A 16,090-nucleotide genomic window follows, 5' to 3' on the forward strand; every position below is an offset into this window, starting at 1 on the left:
ACATATAGTCTATATTATATATATATGTCATAATATTATGTATATAATAGTACCACATATATATATATGCCAGATAGATAGATATGTGTTATATATATATATGTATATATATATATATAACACATATCTATAATATATCTAAATATATATCTAAATATATCTATCTAAATATATCTAAATATAAATCTATCTAAATATATCTAAATATAAATATCTAAATATATATATAACATATTTCTGTTAATAATTAAGCTTAAAGAAATTCTCCTCACTTGTTTTACAAAGTATATTTAGAACACAAAATGACTTTCATAATTTGGAGAAATATACTATATTCTATACCCCTAGTTTATGTTCGAGATGCAAATTTAAACGGATTCATTTCTGATGCTTGAAACAAAAGTCTGCAAATTATCTAATACAAGGGCTAAAAACATAGCATACAGAGTTATATTTACGATAGAAATGTTAGCACTACATATGTTTAGTACACCATCCCTCGTTTTGTATACCCACGAGGAACAAATCGGTTTTACGTTGCTTTTTACAAACTCTATCATGCCAATAAATGTTGAGGACGCTCAACCAAATACGGCTTTTAATAAAGTGCCTCTTTCCTAAAATGGAAGATAAGATTTCCGTGTGAGCTATCCATGAACTTGATTTAATTTACTAATAAACCATATTTTATTTTCAAATAAAAATGCATTACACATGACATTGGGCAAGGCATGTCTGAAGGAATTGCAGTTCAATTACAGTTAAGTCTATATTAACATCGGTTCACAATTAAGCTAAAAAATGCAAAACTGCTTACCCAAATGCCCAACAAATTTTCCTACCTCTGCCTCCCTAACATACTGACCACATGATCTGACCACAAGGACTCATTCTTAAACATTGTTATTTGCCGTATGTGAGTGTTAAAGACTGTTTGTCGGGTAAATGCTCTATTTTTAAAAGCCAATCTCAAATAAAAACGGTCTACACCCCTTCAACTACATGTTGTGTAGCTCCATGTGCAGGGTGACCACTTATACACAGAAGAGAGAAAGAGTAGACATTAAAGAGCCCCTGAAAGAGAGGAGAAATTTTCCTACCTTTTCAAGCAATCATACAACGTGGCTAAAAAACTGCTTTTCTTTAGCAGAGGACATCAGGAAAAGACGAAGCCCAAGAATGCTTTCATTTTCTTTGCAAACACCTCCTTGTGGATCCCTCCTTCCTCCCAGATGAGAGAGGTGTCACACGTAAGAAACATTACATTTTACCTCCAGCAGATTTCATGGCAGAATATAACATGTCAAATACTGTTAACGAATACACTTGGATTCTCAGTGTTTTATGGTTCCTTGGAATAAACAAAATCACTAAGGAAGAAACACTTGTGTCATCACACTTGTGTGGCCTAGAAAACATGTAGAAGAATACACACACACAAAGACACACGCACACACACATACAAAACTGAAAACAGCATTCGCATTTGGACCGCAGGAGTGGAATACAAAGGTTTATATATCCTTGGGAAATATTTGAAATTTTTATTGTGTGCAATATGAACTTTTAAAAATGAAACATTTAAAAAACATAGTGAAATAAATGAAATGCAGTAAAATGAAGAAAGAAGAAAGGTAATCTGCATGATAGCCATATCTGTAAGGGGGCCTGAATATTTTCCAATTGTCGACTGACGGACAAGCTTTAAAATTCCCGTGTTCCATTTTAAATGATAATTTGATGCTGTTATTTTGATATTTGCTTATGGTTAATGAACAAAACATTGACCAGGTGGCATCCATGTTAACATGTGGCCAGGGTATAAAAAAGAACACGAGATACCATGCAGGTCTTGCTTCAACTTGAAGAAAAGGATACAATGACAAATGAACATGACGAGAAGCCTCAACTCTTAGCTGTGTTACTGTCATTTGCAACACGCTTGCTGTGGTTGTTTCAGAGGAACAAATTCCACTTCCATGAGGTTTGGCTTCATTTCACTTTGTTGGGTTTGGAAAGGCCACCAAATGTCAAGCTTTTGGGACCCACTACGTTTTGCCTTTTGAAACGTTAAGTAGAAATTATTTTGGATTTCAAAAGGCATCAAATGTCAAACCTTTAGGACATACTACGTTTTGCCCGTAAACTTTTTCGTAGAAGTTATTTGGGATCTTGGGAGGGGATCACCAGCACATTTTTAAAATAATGATGTGCATCATCAAACTCCAAAAACATCTTTCTTCACTCAGAGTTATCACCCTAAGAGCCTCCCTGGGCAGGACACTACATGAAGTCTCTCCTCGAAGGTTCTAGAACAAAGAATTTCTTAAAGAAATCTACCAACAACCATAACCAACCCCTACATGTGGGTGCACAATATTTTAAAAGCATTGATTATAAGAAACTCACCTAACTTACTAAATATCCAATTCTGAGTATAGCTAAACCTGTTCTCTATTGGGCTGTATTTTTTAATTTTTATTTTTTATATTGGCTCGTATTTGAGATGCTATACAGAGTGCCAAAATTAGAAGAAACCTCATAGCACGACCTTTTGTTTAAGCTGCAGACATTTCCCATTTTTCTGACAGTAAATTCAGATTTGAGTTGTTCCCAAGTTGCTCAGACTTGGAGAATTTCAATTTCGACACCTCACACGTGATCAGAATGGCACAAGGGAAAGGCAGGTATTGTGCCATGCTCCTTTGAAGGCTCGTTCCCTTCACAGTGTTTGTATTTCCCAGCCAAATGTAAAACATGGCAAGCTCCCCCAAATTATACTTTCCCTGACTTCCCCCTAATGTTCTACAAGTTAGAGCCTAGTGACGGTTAAGGGAAGTGCATTTCCAGCAAAATCTGGCCATTATCTAGGTTCTAGACGCAAAAGACAGAGTGCGATAGGAAAGCAGCATCACGCATTGTGCCAAAAATCTTTCCAGATGTTTTCTCTGAGTGCAAAACGTATTCTCTCAAAATTCCTGGAGATCATAAAATCTCTCTGAATTTTGACATGAGAGCTTTTCCACAATCCTCAGATCTAAAAACAAACAAACAAACAAACAAAAAAAAACAATGCCGCATGATATTCTTTTCATTTCCATGTACGGCAAATAAAACTGGTGGCTTTCAATACGAAATCCTTCTTACAATAAAATAATTCCTATGTACTTTATAGACTTGAATTTTTGCATTACTTCACGGTACATTAGAAGATGGAAAGACAAAAGATCTCCCGTGTGTCGGAGAGTTAAATGAACTACTTTGTCAGTGACTTCTGCGCCTGGAGTGTGACTCCGGGTGAAAAGTACTGAAGTCCGACGTGCCTGTCTTTTCCTGAGAAATTCCCCCACTCAGGGCTCGAGAGCGATGACACTGGTTAGCGTTTCTCCGGGGAATCGGCCGGGTCTCCGCAAACCGGACAGCAGGTTCCTTTCACCGACTCCAGACGGGGGCACGCAGCCAGGGGACAAGTCTCCACCACGCAGGTGACCTGGCCACTCTGAAAGGCAACATTCAAAGCTTATGTCCATGTTTCTGACAGTGGCGTGACCTTTTTAAAAGTTTCTGCTGATACGCACTCTGATTGGCTCTCTCAATGTCACGAAAACTTACCCACGGTATGAGCTCATTTTTACACGTAACCCTACCTGATGCCTTATTTCTAAACGTGCAGCATGAAAGGCGAGGCTGGAAGTTCTGGCTTATAAAATGCTACCTCCCAAACCGTAGGGCACGGGGTGTGACCTACACGAGGAAGCTCGTGGGTTTTCATTGTGAGGAGAGGCCGCAGCGATCGGCATCAGCTCTGTTCAAAAACTCAACTCGAGAGACACTGAGCTGCTCCCTTCTGGTGGATCCCAGGAGACATGTTTTAACACTTAACCAAGTGCTTTCAGGCAACACCACCATCGCGAGCCTGACTGGAGAACAAGGAGATGAACTCAAGCCCCATTTCTGCCTCTGTCTACTCGTGTGACCTTGGGAAAAGCCCACTAAACACCCGGAGCATCAGCTCCCTCAATCATCAGTGAAAATGTGAAAAGCCCACATGGTGTCCAACAAGTGCTCCTTAGGGAGCGGCCGTATTTACATCGATAACCAGAAACCTCGAGAACTCACATCAGTAGCTTGACCTTGAAAATAGGCCTCAAATCTACTCACGAGAGAGACTGTAGTTCCTCTCTTGAATTCTACAGCTACGTCTCAAGTGGCAGGCTAGCAGGAGTAAAACAGGAGGAGGAAGATGGAGAAACTTCTGGCAACGCGTACCTTACACGTACAGCGAATGCAGTCGTCTTTCATCCAGTGTTCCTGGTCTCTCCTCTGAATCCCTTCATCATCCGTGCATCCGGCCTGCCTGAGGCGTGCCTCCAGCTTGTTTATCTGACAGAGGAGGCGAAGGAAAGGAAGTGGGAATTGAAACAGTGGCAACAAAGCAGATAACTAACACGGTGTGATGAAATGCTCTATCGTGTGAGCGCACACCTAGAGGGCGAAAGAAACTTCAAAGCCAACATAATTTTTCTTAACTTTTTTTTTTTACCCCAAACTTACTGAATCTCAGTCATCCAGGGTCGAAGCTAATAATTCCCTAGATGTGGCAAAATATTGAAGACGGATCTGATATCTGACACGGGTAAGTTACAAAAGAATAGGATTAGAATCAAATGAGTGAAATTAGATAGCTGAGAGAAATCTTCTCGGTAGTCATTCATCTTAATTCAACAAGTCAAGAGTTTATTTTCTTGTACTCAGGTGATCATAAACATCATTCCTTGAACAAATGTTTATTAGATTTCAAAGATAAAACAATCCAGGGTGTCCAGGCGCTTAAGATTTGGTAGAACGGCGGGTCAATAAGTCACAGTTAGATAATGAGGGTATGTACATCAGAGGGAAAGCAGATGGCAATCCTCTCTCGGTTCTCCCTCAGGGAATAAGGGAGGCGTCACGTGGGGAAAAGCATTTGAGCTGTCAGTGGACATGTGACAAAATCATTCAGAACGAGCAGGGAAGAGGCGTTTCAGACAAAAGGGAAAACGTCTGACCAAAGCATGGGGACCACAAACAGGTCATATCTCGGGAATATAAATTGCTGTGGAAGGGTAAAAGGCACAGGGGGAGTGTTGAGGGAGTCAAGGCAGCCAAAAAATCAGGACCTTAAGAGTCTGATGAATTAATTTAGATACTACAGTCTCTAGACAATGGGGGAAGAATCACAGTGATCACTGTAAGGGCATTATGAAGGCAGACCAGTGAGGGCAGAGGAGATCCACATGGGCTCAGCTGGGAAAGGGAGAAGTGAGAGTGGGAAACGCCACCCGGCAGGTGGAGCTCGCTGGTGGGCCTGGGGGGAGGGAAGAGAGAAAAATGCAAGACTGCGAAGTGCCAGGTTTCACAAGGCCCCTAAATGATGGTGACGTTGGCCACGATACATTCTAGAGAACGCATTATGAAAGAGTAATGGTCCACAGAGAAATTAAAGATGCTTAATTAAGAGGAATTTTAGAAAGGATGAAAATAATATCGTTTTACAAAAGAAGAGGCTAAGTCCAAGAGCACTGAATGACTTAGGAAAGTTGCAGCTGCACTGCTATGGGCTGAACAGTGTCCCCCGAAAGTCGTATGTTGGAGCTCTAACCCCCAATACCTCAGAATGTGACTGTATTTGGAGACAAAGTCCTTAAGGAAGTAATTAACTTAATGGGGCACCTGGGTGGCTCAGTTGGTTAAGCACCCACCTCTTGGTTTTAACTCAGGTGATGATCTCACGGTTTGTAGGTTTGAGCCCCATGTCGGGCTCCGTGCTGATGGTGTGGAGCCTGCTTGGGACTCATTCTCCTTCTCTCTCAGCCCCTCCCCAGCTCATGGCTCGCTCACGCTCTCTCTCTCTCTCTAAAAATAAATAAATAAACTTAAAAAAATTTTTTAAGTAATTAACTTAAAATGTGGTCATGGAGGGGCGCCTGGGTGGCGCAGTCGGTTAAGCGTCCGACTTCAGCCAGGTCACGATCTCGCGGTCTGTGAGTTCGAGCCCCACGTCGGGCTCTGGGCTGATGGCTCAGAGCCTGGAGCCTGTTTCCGATTCTGTGTCTCCCTCTCTCTCTGCCCCTTCCCCGTTCATGCTCTGTCTCTCTCTGTCCCAAAAATAAATAAACGTTGAAAAAAATAAAATAAAATGTGGTCATGGAGATGGGGCCTCACCCAGTGACTGGTGTCCTTCTGAGAAGTGTAGATTAGGGTCCAGACACCCAGTGACAAGTTCGTGTGAAGAGGAAAACCAAGGAGAGAGACCTCAAGAGAAACCAATTCTGTCAGCACCTTAATCCGGGACTTCCAGCCTCCAGAACTCTGTGAAATAAATTTCTGTCGTAAAGCCACCTAGCCTGTGGTGTTTGTGACTTCTGTGCTAGCAAACTCATATGAGCATCATTAGCACTAGATCCTATATTCTCAAAAGACCTTTCTAGTGTGTATCTAAGAATCATTATGTTTTTCTCCCTAGTGAACGTTCCTTTCAGATTCTCTGAACTCTGCTATTTGGTGGGAAATTATAAAACAATTTCAAAGACTTGACCATTGTTCTTTATATGTGCCAGAAACTGCTGTGCCCCAGAAAAATTTGGATACAAACAAGAGACCAAATTAGATGTCCTGAAGACGTAAAAGCAATGATTTATTTTTAAATGGTTATTGAGCACCTGCTATATGTCAGCTAGTCCTAGGGAAGGCTACAATGATAAATATTCCTGGGTTTCTCTTCTTAAGGAGTCTGCAGTATAGTAAGGGAGAGAGGATTTATGCAAAAATAAGTATGCTACAAGCCCATATGTTGTGTGTCATAAGAGCATACACACAATGGCATGGGATTTCAAGGAAAAACAATTATTTCCAGGGAAATGGAGTAGAAAAGGGAGTAGTCAGGGAAGAATTTACAATTTAAATGGTACTTGTGCTAGGCCTTGAATAAAGATGGCATTTGGCTATAGGAGTATTTATGTACATGAGCATGTGGGCAAGGGGACAGTACATTTCAGCTAGAGGGAAAATAATGTGAATGAAGTTAATAAGAGGGGAGGGTGAACAGTGAGATTTTAACCTTGGGGGAAAGAAAAACATAAAACGTGAAAAAAGTTATTTGGAAATTAGATTTAAAAATGGGTTAGGACTACATTTTAAAGAGCCAAGAATACTCATGAACTTGGCATTCATGAAGGAAACAAAAAGTCTTGATGTAAAAATAATAAATAAATAAATAAATAAATACATAAATAAATACATAATAAATAAAATTGATCATGTAAAATATTTGACCACATTTGGGTTGAAGTAGGACAGCAGGATGGGCCTTTGGGGGTAATGTATTATTATAGTGGCTACGCTTGGGAAGTGACATCCATTGTTCGTTAATTTATTCATTACCCAATAGGATTATTAAGTATGCAGTATATGCCAGCTAAACACTGATGAACTAAAAGGCTAAATCTACGTCTTCATGTAAGCAGTGAGAATGGAGACGATTGTAGGATAAATTAAAAATTATGATGGAGGCAGGAATGATAGGGTTTTACAATGACCAGATGTGGACTGAATTAGTCTTTGCCTGAGCAGGATCATGGGTGAACGAAAATCATAAAAATCTCTAGAGATGTTAGTGATTATGGTCTAGAAGACTAAGACAAAAAACAAAAACAACAATACTTTTATTTCTAAAAATACTGAGAACATGAAAACATTAGTAATGTAGAATAAGTCCAAAACAAACAAAAAAAAAAAAGGAGAGGCAATTCTAAGGTATGAAAAAGATATTTAGGTGACAATTTCTATCCTCCAGGAGAAAAGTATAGAAAAGCAAAATAGACAAATGACAGCAACACGTCCATTGTAAATTCCTGGAGCTCAGGGGAATAAAGTATTTTCAAATGACAAAGAAACTATTTAAGGGAAATAGTCTGAGAACTATGTACCATAAATATAAGAGATATAACGCACGATGAAATTTTGTTCTGGACTTAATTATAAAGTCTTGAGAATAAGAGGCTGTTTGGTGGGAAGTCAAAAAACATGCTGGACCATAACTTTCTTTTGCCTATTTTCCCATGTGCTTATTGCTAGTGTACCGAAATACAATTTATTTTTGTATGTTTATCTTGCGTATATTCTATCCTGCGACGTTGGTGGACTTACTTATTAATTCTTGGAATAGTTTGGTAGATTTCTTGAAATCTTCTAAGACCTCTTAGAAAATCATCTTAAAATAGTTTTCTTTCTTTCTTTCCAATCGGTAGACCTTTTCCTTTTCTTGCCTTATTACACTGGCAAGGATTCCCATCACTGTGATTAATAAGAATGGTGACAACGGGCATCCTTATGTGTTGGCAATTCTAGAAGGAAAGCATTCAATCATTCACCATTTAGCCTACTACATTACAGTGGGTTACACTGATTGATTTTAAGCATTAAGCCAGTCTTGTATTCCTCAAATAAACTCCACTTAATTATGTTGTATAATTCTTTTCATGTATCGCTATATTTTATTTGCCAATATTTTATTAAAAGTTGTTGCATCAATATTCCTGAGGGATATTGGTCTGTGGTTTCTGTCTTTATATTGCTTTTGTCTAGTTTTTGGTATCAGAGTAATACTATTTTCAAAAAATGAAAAGTTTTCCTTCTTCTGCTATTACTGGAAAATTACTGTTAATTTTTCTTTAAAAATTGGTAGACTTCTCCAGTGAAGCCATCTGCACATAAGAATTTGGGGAAGAGATTTTTTTAAATTAATAATTCAATTTCTTTGGCAGCTATAAAGCTATTCAAATAATCTATTTCATATTGGGTAAATTGTGGTAGTTTGTGTTTTTCAAGGAATTAGTCCACTTGATCTAAGTTTTCAAATTTAGGTGTGAAGATTTTTCCTTCTTTTTGCACTGAATTTATTTAGTTGTTACTTTTCTAGGTTCTTGAGATAAAAATTTACATTGATTTGAGAGATACTTCCTCTTTTCTATTGTCTGTATTTGGGGCTACAAATTTCCCTCTCTGTGCTACTTTATGTTAATTTATGCTCCATTCTCATTCAGTTCGTTGTATTTTTTTATTTCCCCTTGACACTTCCTCTTTGATTCATGGACTCTTCAAAAGTGTGTTGCTTCCTTTCCAAATATTTGGTCACTGTCCTGTTGCTTTTCTCTTATTTCTAGTTTTACTGTGCTGTGTTCAGAAGGCAAGCTCTCTATGACCTGAATTCTTTAAAATGTATTAATGTTTCTATTATAATCCAGAATAAAGTCTGTTTTGGTCCTGGAGACAGGCACTTGAAAAGAGGGAGTGTTCTGTTAGGTTAGAGCGAGTATGCTATACAAATGATCCTACTGTTTGAAGACATTTTTGCATTCTTCTGAAACTTACTGACTTTTCCTTTTAGATGTTCTCTGTATCATTGAGAAAGGAGTGTTAAAGTTTTGAACTAAGCATATTTGTCTATTTCTCTTTTCAGTTTTATTAGTTTTTGCTCCATATATTTCAAATATTTTCCAGTTCTCTTAACTAGTGCATGTATGCTTAAGACTTGTCTTCTTTGCGGTTGGTTCTTTTATCATTATAGAATATCCCTTTCTGTCCTTGGTAATCTTTCCTCTGAGATCTGTTTTTTCCAAAATTAACTTAGCTACTCCTGCTTTATTTTGATTCATGTTTGCATAATATATATTTTCCACCATTTTACATTCAATCTTCCTCTATTGTTACCTTGGAAGTTAGTTTCTTGTAGACAGCTTAGAGTTAGGTTATGCTTTTTATTTATTTTTATTTTTTTTTAATTTTTTTAACGTTTATTTATTTTGGGGACAGAGAGAGACAGAGCATGAATGGGGGAGGGTCAGAGAGAGAGGGAGACACAGAATCGGAAACAGGCTCCAGGCTCTGAGCTGTCAGCGCAGAGCCTGACGTGGGGCTCGAACTCACAGACCGTGAGATCATGACCTGAGCTGAAGTCGGCCGCTTAACCGACTGAGCCACCCAGGCACCCCACGTTATGCTTTTTAAATAGTTTGTTAACATCTGTCTTTCAATCGGGATATTTAGAATATTTACATCTAATAAAAGTATTGCTCTGTTAGGGCTTAAATATACCAATTTAGCATTTGTTTTGTTTTCTACTTATGGTTTCTGTTTTTCACTTCCCTGTGTTCTTTTCCTTGAATTCCTGGTGGCTGCTTTAAAATCCCTCTCATATCATTGTAGTATCTCTGTCACTTGAGCGTTGGATTCCATGGTCTTTTTTTTTTTCTCATTCCATTTGAGATCTTCCTGGTTCTTGGCACGATGAATAACTTTCTATTGAATATGGACATCTTGAGTGTTATGGTACGAGAACTCTGGCTGTTATTTAGACCTTCTGCTGCAGGTGTTTTCCTCTGAAACTGCTCTAGCAGGAGAAGGAGGGCACCACACCGTTGCCGCCGTGTGTGAGTAGAAGTCTACGTTCCCCACTTGGTTTCTGCTGATGCCCAAGGGAGTACTCTTCGTCAATACTATATGGAGTTGAGAGCCTTGGCTCTCCGTTGGGCCTCCACTTATACCTCACTAGCTGGGAAAGGTAGGTATGCTTTTTGACTGTTCCTCACCCAGCCTCCACTCACACCACCGGGTGGGGAAAGGAAACGGTGATCTCATTACCACTGGGAAGCAGTGGAAGGTCCTGACTGTCCAAGAGGCCTCCTCCGACACCACCCCAGTGGGGAAGGAGAGGGGTGCCTCACCGCTACCGGGTAAGAGCAGAAGTGCCCACGGTCTCCACTGGTTTTGATGGTAGCCATCTACAAGGGATGCAAGTCCCTGTTTTCTGCTTGGCCTCCTAGGACAGTAGCCTCACCGGGGGAGTCAGGATGCCTCAATACAGCTGGAGTGGGTGGGAGTCTGGGCTCCTCACCGAGGAGCACTGCTGACGGTGGGTGGACTCACAGTTCTGTCTGTTTTGTTTAGCTGGGGTAGGGTGGTTATAGCCTGCGAGTTTTCTCTAACACTAGGCCGCCCATTTCCTGGTCTTTTGCCTAGAGAGAGTGAGGTTTCGTTGGGTCTTTCTTTCCTTCTACCTATTGTCGTTTCGAAGGTGCCAGACTATTCAGCTCCAAACTGGGTTACGTGAGGAAAAAACAAAAACACTGAAACCCGGGAAACATTACGTTGTCCTTGGGGCCCACGGTCACTAGCCAGAAAACTTTCTTTTCTCGACCATTCTGAGTCTTCCTTTGTTGATTTAAATGTGATGTTTAGGGCTTTTAGTCGTACATTTCAAGGAACAGATGGCATAGATCAGCTCCTTCAAAGACACAAAGTGTCGAAACTCACACAAGAAAAAGATGTCCTGAACAGCCTGTGTCTATTAAAAAATTAAATCAGTAATTTAAAAACCTCCCAACAAAGAAAGCGCCAGGCCGAGATGGAATCCCTGGTGACTTACACGGAAAGGAGAAATAAATATGAGCAATACTTCGCAACCCCTTCCAGAACATAGAAGCCAATAGAATACTTAAAGCCAAAGCCAGATTAAGAACTAGGAGAACAGAAAGCTACCAACCAGTACCTCGCATGCACAGGGGTGGTTAAATTTGCAACACAGCAGATTTAATCTAACAACGTATAACAACACTTACATATCATAATCACGTGTGATTCATTCCTGGGAGACAAGGCTTTTAACATCCAAAACCAGTTAGTGGAATCTATGATATCAACAGACTAAAAAAAAAAAATCATTATGTTTATGATACCAGTAACAAAAGAAGACTTGACAAAATCCAACACTTACTCATGATGAAAACTCTCAGTAACTCGTAACAATGAGGAATTCTCACAAGTTGATTTTAGAAAGCTACAAAAATCATCATATTCGATGATGAGATTCAGGGTGCTGGTCACCTAAGACGGGGAACTCATTTCTCACCAGTCCTAGTCAAACTTTTACCAGAAGTCCTAGTAAATCATCTTATATTTCTTTATCTTACATTTACTATCTTACAGCATTAGTCATAATGAAATAACAAAAAAATAAATAGGGGCGCCTGGGTGGCTCAGTCGGTTGAACGTCCAACTTCAGCTCAGGTCATGATCTCACTGTTGGTGGGTTTGAGCCCCGCGTCGGGCTCTGTGCTGACAGCTCAGAGCCTGGAGCCTCCTTCGGATTGTGTCTCCTCTCTCTGTCCCCCCTCCACTCATGCTCTGTCTCTCTGTCTCTCAAAAACGAATAAAGGTTAAAAAAAAAAAAAAAAAAAAAAATATATATATATATATATATATATATATATATATATATATATAAAGGGAAAAAATAAATAAATGGTATATAGATGGAAAGAAAGATACAAAATTGCCTTTATTCACAGATGACAGGATCGTCTGTGTTGAAAACCCCAAGGAATTTAGAAAACCTCTCTCCTTCGGTGTTTTTTAGTATATTCACAAAACTGTGCAATCATCAGCACGATCGAATTTTAAAACACTGCATTACACCAAAACGAAACATTGTATGCATCAGCATTCAACCTCCATTTCCCTCTCCACTCCCACTAGCTTTACTTCCTATCTGTATAGATTTGTTCTGTTTACAAATCTATAGATTTGTTTACAAGCCTTACAGCTTTGGACAGCTTGTGTATCGTGTGGTATGTGACATTTGCTGACAGGTCTGTTTTACTTAGCATAATTTTTTTATTTTTTTATTTTTTTTTCATGTTTTATTTATTTTTGACACAGAGAGAGATAGAGCATGAACGGGGGAGGGTCAGAGAGAGAGGGAGACACAGAATCTGAAGCAGGCTCCAGGCTCCGAGCCATCAGCCCAGAGCCCGACGCGGGGCTCGAACTCACGGACTGTGAGATCATGACCTGAGCCGAAGTCAGACGCTTAACCGACGGAGCCACCCAGGCGCCCCGTGTAATGTTTTTAAAGGCTCCTCAGTGTTGTCGCATGTATCAGTACTCGAGTCCTTTCTACAGCCAAGTAAATATTCCATCGCATCGCACCACATTCTGTTTGATCAGTTGATAAATATTTGGGTTATCTTCACTTTTGGAATAACACTACTCTGAATACTCATATACAAGTTTACATGTGGATCTATGTTTTCATTTCTCACAGATAGGTACCTAGGAGAAGCTGAGAATTTTCTAAATCTTCAAGTTCTAGTTGCTTTTTGCTTAACATTTCCTTTTGCAATTTCTCTTTCTCCTTTTGCATTTTACTATAAGCAGGAAGGTTAAGTCAGAACATTCCTTCAATACTTTGCTTAGAAATCTCCTCAGCTAGACATCCAAGGTCATCGCTCACAGGTTAGAGTTCCACAAAACAGTAGACATAAATTACCTAAGTTCTTTGCCACTTGTAACAAGGATCATCTATCCTTCCGTGTCCAATTACATGTTCCTTACTTCCATGGGGGATCTTACCAGAAGTACTTTTAACATCAGACTCACCTCATGTCATTTTTCTTATTCTTGATTACCTACTCTCCAGCCATACTTGACATCTTTCTGTTCCTTATGTATGTCACAACTTCCTTTAGCTTTCATTGTTTCACTTTCCATGGTTTGTTACATTAGTTAATGTTACATTGGTAACATTACCTGTCCCTTAATTCAATAGAAGCCTCTGGAATATCTTTGATTCCTTTCTTTCACTCATCCTCATACACTTGTTCAATAAAGTGATGGATCTGGGCTTTCTGGAACAGTTATAATTTATGCTTTTCTTCTCCAGGCTAAATTATTATTATTCCATTGAACCCATGAAAAGACTCACTTTGGCTTAATAAATTGCAATGGTCAATCTATTGCTCTGTATATCTCTCTTCATACCCGTTGGACTGTTTGTTTAAACGAATTTGAATTCAGACCAAGAATTTTGTCTTTGTGACCATAAGGTGTCTTTCTAGCTTCACATTCCGTCCTTCCCACCACCCAACCAATTACCAAGTTAGAGCGAAATATACGATCTTGCCTAAATATGGGCCATGGATTACCTATCATTAACTTATCATCAACTGCACCTTTCCACAGATCTCAGGAGAAATCTAGACAACCATACCCCAATCTCTTTCCGTGTCTGGTTCTGGGTTAGTCCTACCCATGAGAGGCGCTCAGGTAGGATTGGGAAGGAGAGCAGTATTATTCTCAAGCACGGTTGTTAACAGGTACACAGGCTGACCTCGAGGCTTATGCAAAATTGCTGCGATTCACCGTGGCTTCCAGGTAAACTCCTGTGGACCAAATAGCTTCCCGCACCTGATTCTATGACTTCTGTTCCTCTCACTTTTCCAAACAGTTGTGAAAACCTCTGACTTCTTGTATGAAAATCCGATATTTCTTGGAACAACCAGAGGAGTTTCTGTTATTTTCCCTGAGACCTGACTTATACAATACAACCCCTTGGGTAATAAAATAAGCTTACAGTTTACATTTAATTTCAGAATTTCATCTTTCTATTGAAAAAAACCATAACAAGAAATAACAAACTATCAGAAACTATCAGAAAATAAAATTCCCTCTAAAATGTCATAAAACTGATGTGCTATTCCAAATGATTTTAAGTAAACACATGCAAATAGTTCACTGAGACCGGTGCATCTCCCCTGTGCTATTCGTCAATACTCAAAATTAGGCACTTTTTGAGTTGTGTCATAAGGTCTGAGGTCTGACCGTGTACGATACAATTTCTGAAAAGTGACAGAAAAATAAGTTGCCTGTCATGATTATATAATTCTGTGAAAATTGAGTTCCATATAGTAAAACAGGTAGACTCCATTTTTTCTCACCTTGTGGCCCTGGAAATTGCATCAAAATATACAGGACATTTTCTTTTCTACAAGCAAAAGCTATATCTGCAAGCTAAATTCCTAGCCTGTAATGTTTCAAGTAAATTCTAGCTCTGGCTGATGATGTCACAACGACAGAGGTATAAACAACATAAACCTCAACCATAAAATAATAAATACCTATGTGATAGGGTCCTAGAAAAGGATAAAATATATCCATTATACCAAAGTGTTGTGGAAAAAGCATCTACCATATGAAGACCACGGTTCAATTTTATTACGTCTTGACATTTATACCAAAATATAGTATATGCTTATCTTATTAATTTTAAATATTAAATGCAACCTTGTCTACCTTATTTAACTTGAATAGAACTTGAAATAAGTGGTTTAAGACTTGATTTGGATGGCTTGGATTTCCTTTTAAAAATCTGATGGCTTGAGTCTGATATATGTCTTATTATACTCTATATTCATTCAACATGATACCAGGGGTCTGAGATTTTGTCCCCAAGTTTCAACTATTCTTTATAAAGTACTTACTGTGACACCAATTTGAAAACCTCGCTCAGAGTTTACTTTTAATTAAAGGTATACTTTTTTAAATATCATCTCATTATTTATTATATACAACCACCTCCCCGACCAGACACCCTCCACAGCCAAGTAAATCAGGCGCTATCAAAAACTGAAATAATTAAATGTTCTGAGTGTAGCTTTGGCTCTAATTATCTCTGCAATGATCAGAATCATATTTAAAGGGCAAATATAATCCGCTATAATCCACCGATTACAATGCAGCTAGAATACCATGGAATTTGCAGACCACTTTCATTACTTTGATTCTATCATGGTCAAGGGATCAACATCAATGCGTATCTTTTCTAGACATTCCAAAGTCACCTAATAAATGTAAACGACAAACAACGGAAACTGTCAAGACTGACACTATCTCACAGCCCCGTAGACATAATGCACCTAGGGTTAGAAAGTAAAGGTCGAAACCCTTCGCTAATAATGAAGGTTGGAATCTTTTATCATAGACAAGGGACAGGTCTCAAGAACAACAATAATCTCCTGTGTGATGAGTACCACTATGGACTACTGTTTCCATATCCTGTTTAATCTACTTCTTCATTGTCTTCAATTTGACCAAGAAAAATACACATGACTGTATCTGGATGCTCATTTTTCATACATCAAAGGGTTTGAGTTTTGTTTTTTATTTATTTACAGGATATATTGCATCCATGTTGACGGGCAACAGAAAAGCCACA

At 38.9% G+C, this 16,090-nt stretch overlaps 1 protein-coding gene across 1 annotated transcript in view; it reads right to left on the reverse strand.

The window, feature by feature from the left end:
• Positions 1-358: 358 nt before the first annotated feature.
• PXDNL (peroxidasin like) overlaps positions 359-16,090 on the reverse strand; it is a 353,529-nt gene continuing 337,797 nt past the window's right edge. Inside the window, exons 22-23 of the mRNA XM_047842831.1 lie at positions 4,270-4,383; positions 359-3,499 (exon numbers count right to left, since the gene is read on the reverse strand). Of these exons, the coding sequence (XP_047698787.1) occupies positions 3,377-3,499; positions 4,270-4,383 (237 nt within the window). The 3' untranslated portion in view covers positions 359-3,376. The remainder of the gene's footprint in view (positions 3,500-4,269; positions 4,384-16,090) is intronic.

Source organism: Prionailurus viverrinus, chromosome F2 (assembly GCF_022837055.1).
Source record: "Prionailurus viverrinus isolate Anna chromosome F2, UM_Priviv_1.0, whole genome shotgun sequence".
Lineage (NCBI taxonomy): Eukaryota > Metazoa > Chordata > Mammalia > Carnivora > Felidae > Prionailurus > Prionailurus viverrinus.